The 13,737-nt window shown below is 36.1% G+C and overlaps 1 protein-coding gene across 6 annotated transcripts in view; it reads left to right on the forward strand.

Annotated features, from left to right (window-relative positions):
* TASOR (transcription activation suppressor) overlaps positions 1–13,737 on the forward strand; it is a 51,402-nt gene that overhangs the window by 15,380 nt on the left and 22,285 nt on the right. For all 6 annotated transcript variants that reach the window (XM_077776649.1, XM_077776653.1, XM_077776650.1 and 3 more), the window contains 4 exons: positions 654–685; positions 1,398–1,503; positions 2,494–2,597; positions 2,677–2,780. In XM_077776649.1, coding sequence (XP_077632775.1) covers positions 654–685; positions 1,398–1,503; positions 2,494–2,597; positions 2,677–2,780 — 346 coding nt within the window. The remainder of the gene's footprint in view (positions 1–653; positions 686–1,397; positions 1,504–2,493; positions 2,598–2,676; positions 2,781–13,737) is intronic.

Below are 13,737 nucleotides of genomic sequence, written 5' to 3' on the forward strand. Positions count from 1 at the left end.
TTAGCTGCATCGTTTACACTAAACACCTTTATCAGATCTCTCCTTAAAGGTGACCTTATCAGTGAGGACTTTCATGATTTTTGTTTTTAACCTCATACCCTATTGGTTTCTCTTTTTCTCCATAACACTTAAAACCATCATCTGGTATACTATATACTACTTTTTGGTTGTTGCCTGGCATCTTTATGAGATTGTAAACTCTATGAAGTCAGGGGCTTTATTCATCCTGGTAATCCTGTTATCTAGAACTGTGCCTGGTAAATAATAGGAGCTTGGTAAATATTTATTGAATGATGAATAAATGCATTTAAATATATTTTGAGGCTGTTTCTTCAAATCTCATCACCAAAATAAATCACGGAGACTGTAATGGACTCTGTTTTCTCCTGATGACTATTTTTGGGGAAAATAGCTCCCATAAATTTGGACAGATATGGTAATTTGAGCCAAGTAAGTAACTGTTTTCTTCATGTAGACTTGGATGTATTAAATGTTGTAATAAGTAGTTAATATGTTCTTCCCACTTGGATGAAGGACTTAATTTTCTTGTACATTATGCCATTAGAAATAGTGCTTATGTCAAGGTCCTGAATGTAAACTTTCTTGTTGTTACCAGTCAGTAATGTTTTTCTTTTCTTTTTAAAACGTTGTAGATCTAACAGTTTCAATGCAGATAGAAATACAGGTAAGAGTCTTTTTTTTCCTTTAGTTTTATAAATTGAAAGAATAAGTACATAAAGTAAAAACATTAGTGTTTTCCTTTATTTTTATAATGAACAAAAATCTGCCAAGTATGAAAAAGGGGGTGAGGCCATGTTAGATCAACATTTGATTGTCCAAGCATAAGGTCTCCTTTAGAAGCTGCTGAAACTGAGTAAACCAAAAGATTTTAGCACTTTGATAAAGGTAAACAAAGAAGCTTTACAATTTAGATTTTTAAAATATACTCATGCTTAGGATTTAGAAGACAGAGAGAAGATTAAAAGCAAAACTGATATTTTCTGTCATCAAGTTTCTCCACAATGAAAAGAAAGTGAGTAGAGAGGGTAGGAGATTCTATGGTGATTCATGTAGTTAACCGGATTTAATATAGTAATATAGTCTCCTTGGGGTGAAATAAGAAGGCAGTAAATGCCTGGTCTTTGGTCTTCAGCTGTTTGATATGAGGACATTTAGACAAATTTGTTAATTCTTTGCAGCTGGAATCATCCTGTAGGGGAGAAGATACGTGAAACAAAAATCCTAATATGTGAAATCTCATAAATAGGAATGTCATGGGTGTTTTTTGTGTGTGTGATTTTTGGTTTTTGTTGTCATGGATGTTTTCCCCTTATTTGTAGTAAACATGTATTTACTTCTGGGCTGCCAGTGGCTGAATTGTATCTTTTTTTATTTAGATAAATTTAACTACACCTTGTGGAAAGGACAGCTTTTAAATAAAGGAAAGCTTTTGTGTTATATTTCTCTGAGGTCAGCCACTCGTGCTTTTTTGCCTATCAAGCTGTAAGTATGTTACATTACAAGAAAATAGCAATTAATGGTTGCTCAGTACAGTTTCTTCTTTTGCTTTTTATTCTTATATTTAAGTTTTACTTTGGTCCAAAAGAACTTCAATATTGATTTGTTCTAAAAAATTGATAACTTGGGAAATATAGTTGGCAAAATGGGCCCTCTGCTTTTCTGTCTTGGTTTGAGAATGGGCTAAATAGTCATATACATTTATGGCATAAAAGTTTTTCTGAATGATTTTAAATTTTAAAAGTGATTTTTCAGAGTTTTATCCTAATTAGATATACTTGTCATTTAGCAATTTGAACATGGTAGACTTAAAAGTTATCAGTTCTTTGTTGAAAACATCTTTGGTGAGGTAAGTTAAAATTTATAGACTGTTTTCAGTCCTATGCAGCATATGTTAGAATAGTAAGGTCTAAAATGATCTTTTGCTTCCACCCCCAGTAAACATTATGGGGCTACATTAAATGTTTGAAGATGGCTTTAACAATTCATACTCTATGGGGCATCTGGGTGGCTCAGTCAGTTAAGCGTCTGACTTCAGCTCAGGTCATGATCTCATGGTCGTGAGTTCAAGCCCCGCGTTGGGCTCTGTGCTGACAGCTAGCTCAGAGCCGGAGCCTGCTTCAGATTCTGTGTCTCTGACCCTCCCCTGCTCACTCTCTCTCTTTCTCAGAAATAAATTTAAAAAAACATTCAAAACAATTAAATTCATACTCAAATTGTCTTTAACAAAAGGACAGCCTTTAATCCTTTGTGGTTAGTAAAATTGGTGTATAAGATCAGCCTCTGGATTAGAAATGGAGGGTTGGTGGTATTACCAGGCTTTCTGTCTACTTCTATATATATCTGGGCTTTCCGTATCAAATCCTCTTTAGAATCAAATATGATATTAATAGTATGTTGTGGGTGGGGAGGAGATAACATTGCTAGAGTTAAAAATACAGGTGAGGCAAACATACTTTTTCAATTTTCTTTCAGTCCTGAAAAGTTAGATGTTGAAACAGTTATGAGTATTGATCATCTGAAACAGAAAATCCCTCCAGCACTATTTTATAAGGAAACATACTTAGGTCCAAGTGAAGGTAAGTTATTTAATTTTAATAAAATATATAAGAAGCAGATCTGATTTGAATATTTACTATGTATTTTTTCTTATGTCAGTTTTGAAGAATGGAATGTATTGCAGCCTTTATGAAGTTGTAGAAAAGACAAGAATTGGAAGTAACATGGAGAGTTTACTACAAAAACTAGAGAAAGAAAAACTTGTGAGTGGAAGGTTTTAAAATGTTCCTCATTCTTTCATAGAAACCAATATTTGAATAAGTGATCATATTAATATTTCACTTTATTTCATTTTTGCCTCAAACTACCATAGGGTCTCTGTCTTTGTTGATACTATTTAGTGAACAGTTTTACTATGGCCTTTAGTAGTCTTTTTTTTTTTTTTTTTTTTAAACNCCAGTCTTCTGCATGAAATATCTTTACTGTATTTTGTGATGGTGACAATAAATATTTATTGAATACTATTTTCTTATGCAGGGTGTATAATTCAGTAAAGAATGAGATAAGGAGACTATTTTTCTGGATTATACAGAATGATAAATGGAGTTACTCAGGTAGATAGGGTTTGTTCCAGTAGAGACTGTGCCATATTTGAAGAATCATCAGAACAGTTGATTGGTGAGGTTGAAAGAGAAAGACTAGAGTAGTTGGGGGAAAGTGGTAGGACATGAGGCTAGAGAAGTGGGGGCGGGGAGGGGGGCAACTATGTCCTGTAGTGTCTTGTAGGCAGTGTTCAAATGTTTGGAAGTTTGGATGTGATTCTAAGAGCAGTTGGTTTGAAAGGGAGTGCAGGTTCTGATTGTGTATGCAACATGATCAGATGTGTGTTTTGAAATTTTATTTGGATACTCTAGAGAATAAAGAGGTGAAATGAGACAGGAAAGTAGCATTACATTAGAGGGTGGCAGTGGGTTGGAGGAGAGGTAAATGATGGTGTAAGAAAAGACTTTTTTTTTTTAATGTTTTTCATTTATTTCTGAGAGAGAGAGCGTGAGCAGGGGAGGGTCAGAGAGAGAGGGAGGCAGAAGCCAAAACAGGCTCCAGGCTCTGAGCTAGCTGTCAGCACAAAGCCCGACGTGGGGCTCGATCCCATGAACCGTGAGATCATGCATGATCTGAGCTGAAGTTGGATGCTTAACCTACTGAGCCACCCAGGTGCCCCAAGAAGAGACTTATTTAAGAGCTATTTACTAGATAGTATCCAGTTTAATAGATACTGATTTTACTTAGTTTAGATAGAGGGATTAGGTCAGGTATTAGTTGTGATGGGTTTAGGCAAGAACAGAAAATGAATACATTTTATTTGCAGTTCTGCTGAAGGAGAGGAGGTGGTTACAGAGGAGAGGGGTTATTCCAAGGTTTCTATTAACCTGAGATAGATGAGCTCACTTTTTAATGTTGATGGGACTTTTCAATAGGGGAAGTTTTTTTGCACAGGTATGCAATGGGATAAAATCTTTTCAGCAGTTAACTTCTTTCTACTCCTTTTATTGAACCTCAGTTCCAGGTAGTCAAATGGAGGTTGGTATCAATGATTTTCAGAACTGGCAACTGCATTTTTAATGGCTATGTAGAATTTCATTATATAGATACATATTTGCTTAACCAATCCATTGTTTAGAGTGGCAGAGTCAAATTGTGTACAAAATTTATAGGCAGAGTTTATACACTTATGAATTGGTGGACACCTAACAATTTTTGACTAACCAGCTGGAAATCTTTGGGCTAGGCATCTTAGAACACATGCATACAGAAAGATGCACATTCTCTACATATGAATATACTCTTATATTTACATTTCTTGTTTTCTGCCTGCCTATTAAACTATTTCTCACATCAAAATCTATTTAATTCCTGAGTTCAGAAAGTGAATGTTTAGATAGATAGTAGGTTTGGATATGGTGAGATACTGGGTTATCCAAATCTGTTCAGTTCTTGCATCTCAGAGAATGAGTATTGAGAGTCTTGACAATGAGGAGTTTCAGAAAATTATGGTATCTTCCTTTCTAATAGTGAGACTCAGGATAGGAAGATACTGGTATTTTATTCTTCACCTGAGCAAGTACTATATTAGATTCTTAGAGGACTGAGTTTTCTCAGAGTTAAGAAATAGAGTAAGATCCTATGTCTTAGAGGGTATGAGCATTCTGCAAGGATATACTACCTGAATTCAGTGGAGTCTAGGTATTTTAGTGTAGCTATCCCTTTTCCTGCAACCTTATTGGGAATTCCCAACCTCATTGGAAATTATTCTAACTATGGCTACTTCATAGTTCTAATGAAGATGGGAGATGCATTGGGGACTGTTGGGTTCTCAATTTTATCTTGAATATACACACTAAATGTTCTGAATCAGAGATTTAGTGAATACCTCACAGTAGTAAATGTATTGGCCTTCCTTTGCCCTAGTTCTTAGCCTTAGGGCGTCCCAAGGAAAGACTGGTCTGTTATGCTTTGCAGATGGTTGGATATTCCACAGGCAAGGGATGAGGAAAAACTACTTTTCATTGCTTATTAAGGGAAGGAGGCCACTGTCTCCCTCCCCTTCTGGGAAGTTCTTGAAAATGTGATCAATATTAACTCCAGTCCTTTGGTAAATAAATAGAATCTCTTCAGGATGCATTCAGCCCTCTGGAACTTAACATAATAGGAACTAATCTGTGCTGTAACCTCTTGGTCCTCTTGCATAGCCACTTGGCACTCTCAGGGTGATAAGAGAAATTTAATTATCTTTTTGGATCAGAGCAATTACTTAGATAATTGGCTATAGGTCTCATTCATAAAGTATGTGAGGAGTAAAATATTTCTGGGGGAAGTGAAAGCACACATTCCCTATCTTTTTGTTTACTTTTTTGTATATCAGAAGGCTATTTTTGGCAGAGCACAGAGAAATTAGGGAAATTTTATTTTCTCACATGGAGGTTTGTAATATAAGTAAAATTATATTGAGCTTTCCTTTGGTTGGTGGTAAGTTAGTAATTCTTAAAACTAACTTAGTATAAAGGAAAATGATGTATGTCACTAAATTTGAAGGTTATTTCTGATGTGAACATTTTTCTGCATATCTCCCAATGTGACATGTACAAGAATTTTTTTCTCTTGGATATATATCTAGTATATTAGATTTATTATCAATAAAGTAGAGTTATTGAATTATAATTCTACATGACTAGCTTTATAAGATAATGTGACATTGTTTTAAATATTTGTACCAGTTTATATACCTTACTACCAGGTTCCTAGTATAGTCAGACTGTGGCAAAAGCTTGCCAGTATGGTAGGTATAAAATAAATTGCACTGTAATTATAGCTTGTATTTTCCTGAAATATGAGGAGTTGATCATCCTTTTATAAATGTATTTCTTTCCATGTACAATTGCCTATTTTTCCTTTGAGTGCTTTCTGGTTTTTTTATTTATTTAATTTTTATTATTTCTATTATTTTTTACTATTTTATTAAAATTTTTAAATTTTTGGTTTTGAGAGAGAGAGAGAGAGCAAGCAGGGGAGGGACAGAGAGAAGGAGACACAGAATCCAAAGCAGGCTCCAGGGTCTGAGCTGTCAGCACAGATCCCAATGCAGGGCTCAAACCCACGAACTTTGAGATCATGACCTGAGCCGAAGTCAGATATTTTACCCCTGCCTTGTGTTTTCTTACTAATTAGAGGAATTTTTAATACATTTTGGGGTACTAATACTTGAGCTATGTGAGCTAAAATGTTTTTTTCATAATCTGCTTGCCTTTTTACTTTATTCCCAGTGTTTTTTTGAAGAACAAGTGTTCTTCAGTGTAATTAAATTTGTCTGTCTGAATGTTAAGTACTATTTGTGACTTAAGAAATCTTTCCTTACCCCAAGATCCTACAGTATATAAGAATATGAATGTGTTAGGATTTTGCCTTTGGCACCTAAGTCGTTAAGTAAATAGGTTTTTTGTTCGCTTTTTGTGTGATATAATATAGTACTCCAACATCATTTTTCCCCCAATATGAATAACAAATTGTTCCTAAACCATTTCTCCACTGAGAAGCCTTGATATGAAGTAGAGTTATCTGCCCTACCTTTTCATCTTTTTGTGGAGTGTTTTGATGTCGTTTTTTTCCCCCAAATATTTAAGTATCAGCTTTGCTTTTTTCTTTAAAAAAAAAAATTTTTTTTTCATGTTAGAGAGAATCCTAAGCAGGCTCCGCACTGACATGGGCTTGGTCCCATGACTCTGGGATCACAATGTGAGCTAAAATCAGGAGTCTGTTGCTCAACAGAATGAGCTACTTAGGTGCCCCACAGCTTGCTTTATGCAAAAAATTGTAGAATTCTGCTTTTAGGGGCACCTGGGTGGCTCAGTCGGTTGAGCATCCAACTTTGGCTCAGGTCTTGATCTCACAGCTTGTGGGTTCGAGCCTTCGCATCAGGCTCTGTGCTGACAGCTCAGAGCTTGGAGCCTGCTTCAGATTCTGTGTCTCCCTTTCCCTCCGCCTCTTCCCAGATCGCACTCTGTATATCTGTCCCTTTCTCAGAAATAGATAAACATTTAAAAAAAAGAAATTAGAATCTGTTTTTAAGCCCTATTGGTTTTTTTTTAAATCTATACATGAAATTTGAGAGAATTAATGTGTTTTGTGATACTGTCTTATCTGTGAACAAGATTATCTCTTTACTTCTTTTGGGCATTCTTTTAGTAGAGTCTTATAATTTTCTGGGTACATGTCTTATTTTTTGTTTGGTTTATCCCCAGCCATCTTACTGTTTTTGATGTGATTGTAAACAGTATTTTCTATTTCAGTACATTTTCTGTTTATTGTGTATATAAAAATGTAATTGCTATTTATGTATTAATTTTATGTTAGATCACTATGAAATTTAAATTTTTTGTGCATTGTTTGCAGTTGCTATATAGATTTTATTATCTGGAAGCGACATTTTTTTTTCCCCTCTCTAGTCTTTAATCTTTGTATTTCTCTTTCTTAAATTAGTATTACTGTGTAATCTAGGATCTCCAGTACAGTGTTGATAAAAGTGGTAGTTGGAGGCATTCTCTGGTCTTTGATTTTAAAAAGAACATGTCTAACATGAACCATTAGGAAATTTGCAGTAGATGTTTCAAAGATACCTTTATCAGTTTAAAAATTTCTTTCATTATTTTTCTAACCACTATCGGTTTTGAAAAATTTTTTATGCTTTTTTTGGGGGGCTTGTATCAAGTTGGTAACAGGGTGTATTAGGGTTCTCCAGACGAACAGAACTAATAAGATGTACATATATAGGAAGAGATTTATTATAAAGAATTGGCTCACACAGTTATGGGGCCCATAAAATTCCAAGATTTGCAGTCAGCAAGCTAGAGAATCAAGAGAGTTTATGTGTTAAACTCATCCATAAGTATTCTCAGAAACAGCGAGAATAGAGTTTGACCAAATATCTGGATACCCTGTGGCCCAGTCAAAGTGACACACAAAATGTATAGAATTTTCCTGTACACTTACAAGATGAATTATATTTCTCTTTTTCTAGTAGTAAAACTAAGTTTGTGTTGCTAGTTAAGAACACCAACTTCATTTTTTTTTTGGTTTGGTTTGGTTTTTGTTTTGATGTTTGTAATGCATGGTTTGGTCTGTGAATGTTTTGTTTAGAAATTTTGTTTCTCTGATGATGAGTTAGACTGACCTGCAATCTCTATTTTATTGTTGTCTAGTTTTTATATCAGAGTTTCACTAGTGGGGTGCCTGGGTGGCTCATTTGGTTACATGTCCAATTCTTTTTTTGTTCTAATTTTTTAAAATATTTATTTCTGAGAGAGAGAGACAGCGTGAGCAGGGAAGGGTCAGAGAGAGAGAGAGATACAGAATCCGAAGCAGGCTCCAGGCTCTGAGCTGGCTGTCAGCACAGAGCCCGATGCAGGGCTTGAACCCAGGAGTTGTGAGATCATGACCTGAGCCAAAGTCGGACGCTTAACCGACTGAGCCACCCAGGTGCCCCTTTAAATATCCAACTCTTGATCCTGGCTCAGGTCATGAGATCATGGTGAGATCGAGCCCTGCATCCTGTTCTACACTGACAGCACAGAGCCTGCTTGGGATTCTCTCTCCCCCTCTCTCTCTGCCGCTTCCCCACTCATGCACATATAGTCTCTCTCAAATAAATAAAAACTTAAAAGTTATACTAGCTTCTCAGAATTGAGTTGGGTAGTAAGAGATGTTTGTATATATGATTAGAATAATCTGTTCTTTGGATGTTGGCTAGCACTTAACTACAAAACTGTCTCCCTTTGTTTATGGATGATTTTAAAATACTGATTCAATTTAATAGTTAAACTTTTCAGGTTTTCTGTTTATTCTTGGGTCAGTTTGTATATATTATGGTTTTGTTTGTCTTTTAGGAATTTGTCCCATTTCTGTGTTTTTGAGTTTATTTGTGATATAGTCATTTAAATAGTCTCTTATAAATAGCTGCTGTGAGCATTATTATGTGATAATATTTTCATTATGTCTTCCCTTATTAGTTACTTTCACCACAGGTTTGTCTGTTTTATTAGTCTTAACCAAATTATGGTTTTAACCTTCTGTTTTATCTTTGTTTTACTCTTTTCTTAATTTTAGCTGTTCTATTAATTTCAACTTTTGGGGGGTTCATTTTATTTCTGCTTTCTTAAGCTGGAAAAATGGTCAGTGAATTTTGAGTTCCCAGTACTCCTTTAGTTGCATTCTACAACTTTTAATATGTAGGATTTTCATTATCATTCAGTTCTAAGTATTTTTTAGTTTCCATTATGATTTCTGTCTTGATACGTGATATAGAGGATTGTATTTAAATTTCCAAATCCATAAGAATACTTTTGTCTTTTATTCCTCATTTAGTTCTTTTAAAAACAGGTGGTGATTATTTGAAATTTATTGATACTTGATCTAAAACCAACTTTGTGGTCATTTTTTGAACATGCCCTATAGATGCTCTGTAGCATTGCCAAAAATGTGTGTGTGTTGTTAGATCCTGGGTACACAATTCTGGGATGACAGCAATTTACTTTTAGTGCTTTGACCATATTACAATATCTTCTGGCTTCTGTTTTTGTTGAGAGGTTAGTTCTTGGTCTAATTATTTTTCCTTTGTAGGTTGTCATCTTTTTCCTGGTTGCTTTTTTAATCTTTGGTGTTTTTCAGTTATTTATCTATTGATTTATTTATCAAGTAATATTTCTAATAATATTTCTTATTTAAGTAATATTTCTTATTATTGGTATAATTCCATATCTGGATTTAAAGGTGCATTTCTGTAATACAATTAGTCATTATCTTTCTGATTATACTTCTTCATTCTTTAGACTATTTTTCTAGGAACCTAGAACATCCTATGTCAGGTCTTTTCATTATGTTCTTGATGTCTGTGAACTTCTCTTGTGTTTTACATCTACTTGTTTCTCTGCTGCATTCTGAGTAATTTCATAATAGTTCTCCTCTAGTTTACAAATTGTGTCTTTGGCTGTGTCTGGTTTGCTATTTAATCCATTCGTTGAGTTTCTAATTTCACCTATTTTTGATATCTAAAAGTTGTATTTATTTCTAAAATCTGCCTGGTCTTTTTTTTTTTTTTTTTTTTAACATATNCATACTGAGGAGGTGGAGGTTATATTCTGATGTTCAGGATGTTTATAGAAATAAGCTTCACCATTTTAGCCGTTCTTACTTTTTTCTGTTATTATGTTATTTTATATTTTTTAGAGAAGCTGCAAATGAGGGAGAGGGCAGAGAGAGAATTTAATCAGGCTTCATACTCAGTATGGAGCCCAACATGGGGTTCAGTCCCACAACTCTGGGATCATGACCTGAGCCAAAATCAAGAGTTGGATGCTCAACTGACTGAAGTTTATTTATTTATTTTGAGAGAGAAAGCACAAGCAACGGAGAGACAGAGAGGGAGAGAATCTTAAACAGGCTTCGTGCTCAGCGCGGAGCCCAACACTGGTCCCACTCCCACAACCACAAGGTCACAACTTGAACCTATATCAAGAACCAAATGCTCAACCTACTGAGCCACCCAGGTGCCCTATCCCTAGCCATTTTTAAGCATACACCTTTCCAGTGATTTTTAGTAGATTCACAGTGTTGTGCAACCATCACCACTATCTAATTTCAGAATGTTTTTAGCACCCTAGAAAGAAAAGAAACCTCATAACCCGGTAAGCATACATTATGTATTTGTTCTTCCTCTAGTCCCTAGTAACCATGAATCTACTTCTGTCTTTATGGATTTGCCTATTCAGACATTTTATGTAAGTTGAATTATGCAGTATGTGGCCTTTAGTGCCTTGCTTCTTTCATTCAGTGTAATTTAAAAGAAAAAGGTTTTTTAATGGTCATTTATTTTTAAGAGAGCATGAGCAGGGGAGGGAGAGAGAGAGATAAGACACAGAATCTGAAGCAGGCTCCAGGCTCTGAGTTGTCAGCACAGAGCCTGATTTGGGGCTCAAACCCACAAGCATTGAGATCATGACTTGAGCTGAAGTCAGATGCTTAAGCGACTAAGACACCCAAGCACCCCTCACTCAGCATAATGTTCTTAAGGCACAGAGCCTGATTTGGGGCTCAAACCCACAAGCATTGAGATCATGACTTGAGCTGAAGTCAGATGCTTAAGCGACTGAGACGCCCAAGCACTCCTCACTCAGCATAATGTTCATAAGTTTCATCCATGTTGTAACATATCAGTACTTCATTCCTTTTTATGTCTGAACAGTATTTCACTGTATGGATAATACCACATTTTGTCAATTGTTTCTATTCTTTGGCTATTATTAATAAGCTGCTATGCACATCTGTGTACCAATTTTTGTGTGAGTATGCTTTCATTTCTACCAATTATTTCTTTAAGGATCCCATACCTGTTCTTTTATACATTACATCTGTTATTCCAATTTGAAGCCATTGGGCATTTGAATCTCTTGTTTCTGGTAAATCTCATTTAGGGTAGCTTATTTCCTAGTTGTAAGCTTGATGTTTTATATTTTTAGCACATTTTTTGTTTGTTTTTTTTATTTTTTTTATTTTTTTAACGTTTATTTATGTTTGAGAGACAAAGAGAGACAGAGCATGAGTGGGGGAGGAGCAGAGGGAGAAGGAAACAGAACCCGAAGCTGACTCCAGGCTCTGAGCTGACAGCACAGAGCCAAACGTGGAGCTCGAATCCACATACTGTGAGATCATTACCTGAGCTGAAGTCGGACCCTTAACTGACTGAGCCACCCAGGTGCCCCTGTTTGTTTGTGTTTAAAGATTTTATTTTTAGGTAATCTCCACGTCCAACTTGGGGCTTGAACTTGAAACCCTGAGATCAAGAGTCACATGCTCCACTGACTGACATCCAGATGCCCAACACATTTTTGTTTTTGTACCATGTTACCTGTAATATTTAGATGTAAAGTAAAAATCGTAGAGTCAAGTAACAAAAATTGACAGACTGGGTTAATATTGTTTTCTGAGGGGAAGAAAACAGTAAGGTGTAATAGAGGCATTAGGAGCATGTAGTTAATAGGTATTTGATTTCCTATAGCATCTAAAGTGTTTCTTGGAGCTAAAGGGCAAAAATACTACTATTAGGGCCTCTGTCTGCCTGAGTGGTGCTTCTGGGTGTAGAGTCCCTGTGCTCCATGAGACTCTGGGGACATTGAGGCCCCTTAGAAGACAAGGGTCTTGGGGCGCCTAGGTGGCTCAGTCGGTTAAGCATCCGACTTCGTCTCAGGTCATGATCTCATGACTCATGGGTTCGAGCCCCACGTTGGGCTCTGTGCTGACAGCTAGCTCAGAGCCTGGAGCCTGCTTTGGATTCTGTGTCTCCCTCTCTCTGGCCTTCCCCTGCTCATGCTATCTCTCTCTCTCTCTCAAAAATAAACTATAAAAAAAAAAAAAAAAAAAAGAAAAGGGTATTTAAGCCACAGAGCCAATGGAATTTTTTAAAACCTGGTATTTGGAGTGAGGTGAGACATTAAAAAAATATCTTTTTCCTTAGTAACCACAAAACATGAAAATCTTTTTTTCTTTTTTAATTTTTTTGATATTTATTTATTTTTGAGAGAGAGACAGAATGCAAGCAGGGGAGGGGCAGAGAGAGGGGGAGACACAGAAACCAAAGGAGGCTCCAGGCTCTGAACTGTCAGCACAGAGCCCGACACAGGGGTCGAACCCACAAACCATGAGATCATGACCTGATTCGAAGTCGGACGCTCAACCGACTGAGCCACCCAGGCGCCCCCAAAACATGAAAATCTTAATCATGCTTCCCAATTTCCTGTTCTCACAAACGAGGAGTTGGGTAAAATGTTAAAAGATATATGTAGGACGTATAAAACATTTTTGGACAAAAGTGATTGAATCTGAAACAAAAAGTTTGCAGGTACATTATCCACCTTTTGGCTGTTCAAACAGTGTTTTTATTTTTTATTTCTTTAAAATTTTTTAAGTTTATTTATTTTGAGAGAGACAGTGTGAGTCAGGGAGGCACAGAGAGAGACAGAGGAAGAGAGAATCCCAAGCAGGCTCTGCGCTATTGGGCGGGGCTTGAACTTACGAAACTGAGATCATGACCTGAGTTGAAGCCAGAATCTGACGCTTAACTGACTGAGCCACCCAGGTGCCCCTAAACCACTGTTTTATTAAATGTAAATTGATAGTTACTTTTTGTCCTCTAAATTATGGGTTCTTACACAGACTTTGTTTACTGGAATTGTTTAATACAAATTTAGGTAGCACACACTTCACACTTCCTTTCAGAGGCCAGAGTTCCTTTGTGTACAACTGTCATGCTTTGTTCTTCCTTTACTTCTCTTTTCTTTAAAGTGTATTGTGAATAATTACAATAGCTCCTGAAGTTTCTTTGCATTACATTGTTTTCTTTCCCCTTCCTGCACAGTGCTGTTGAGTTTTTGTTGTTTTGAACTCCAGTTCGAAAGGATATATTCTTGAGGGCGTTCTAGCTAACCTGGCATTCTTGTCTTTTTACAAACGAGCCAGTGATCTTGTATGTTTGTCCTAGTCTGTCATGACCCTTTTCCCAGTCATAAGTACTCTAATGCCTGCAACCTGTCCATCAATTATAACCCGGCCTTTGTTCATCATGTTACCTCTTTTGAAATGTTCTTTCCGTAATCTCAGCCTCTTGGCAATATTCCC

Source organism: Crocuta crocuta, unplaced genomic scaffold (genome assembly GCF_008692635.1).
Source record: "Crocuta crocuta isolate KB4526 unplaced genomic scaffold, BGI_CrCroc_1.0 scaffold87, whole genome shotgun sequence".
Taxonomy (NCBI): Eukaryota; Metazoa; Chordata; class Mammalia; order Carnivora; family Hyaenidae; genus Crocuta; species Crocuta crocuta.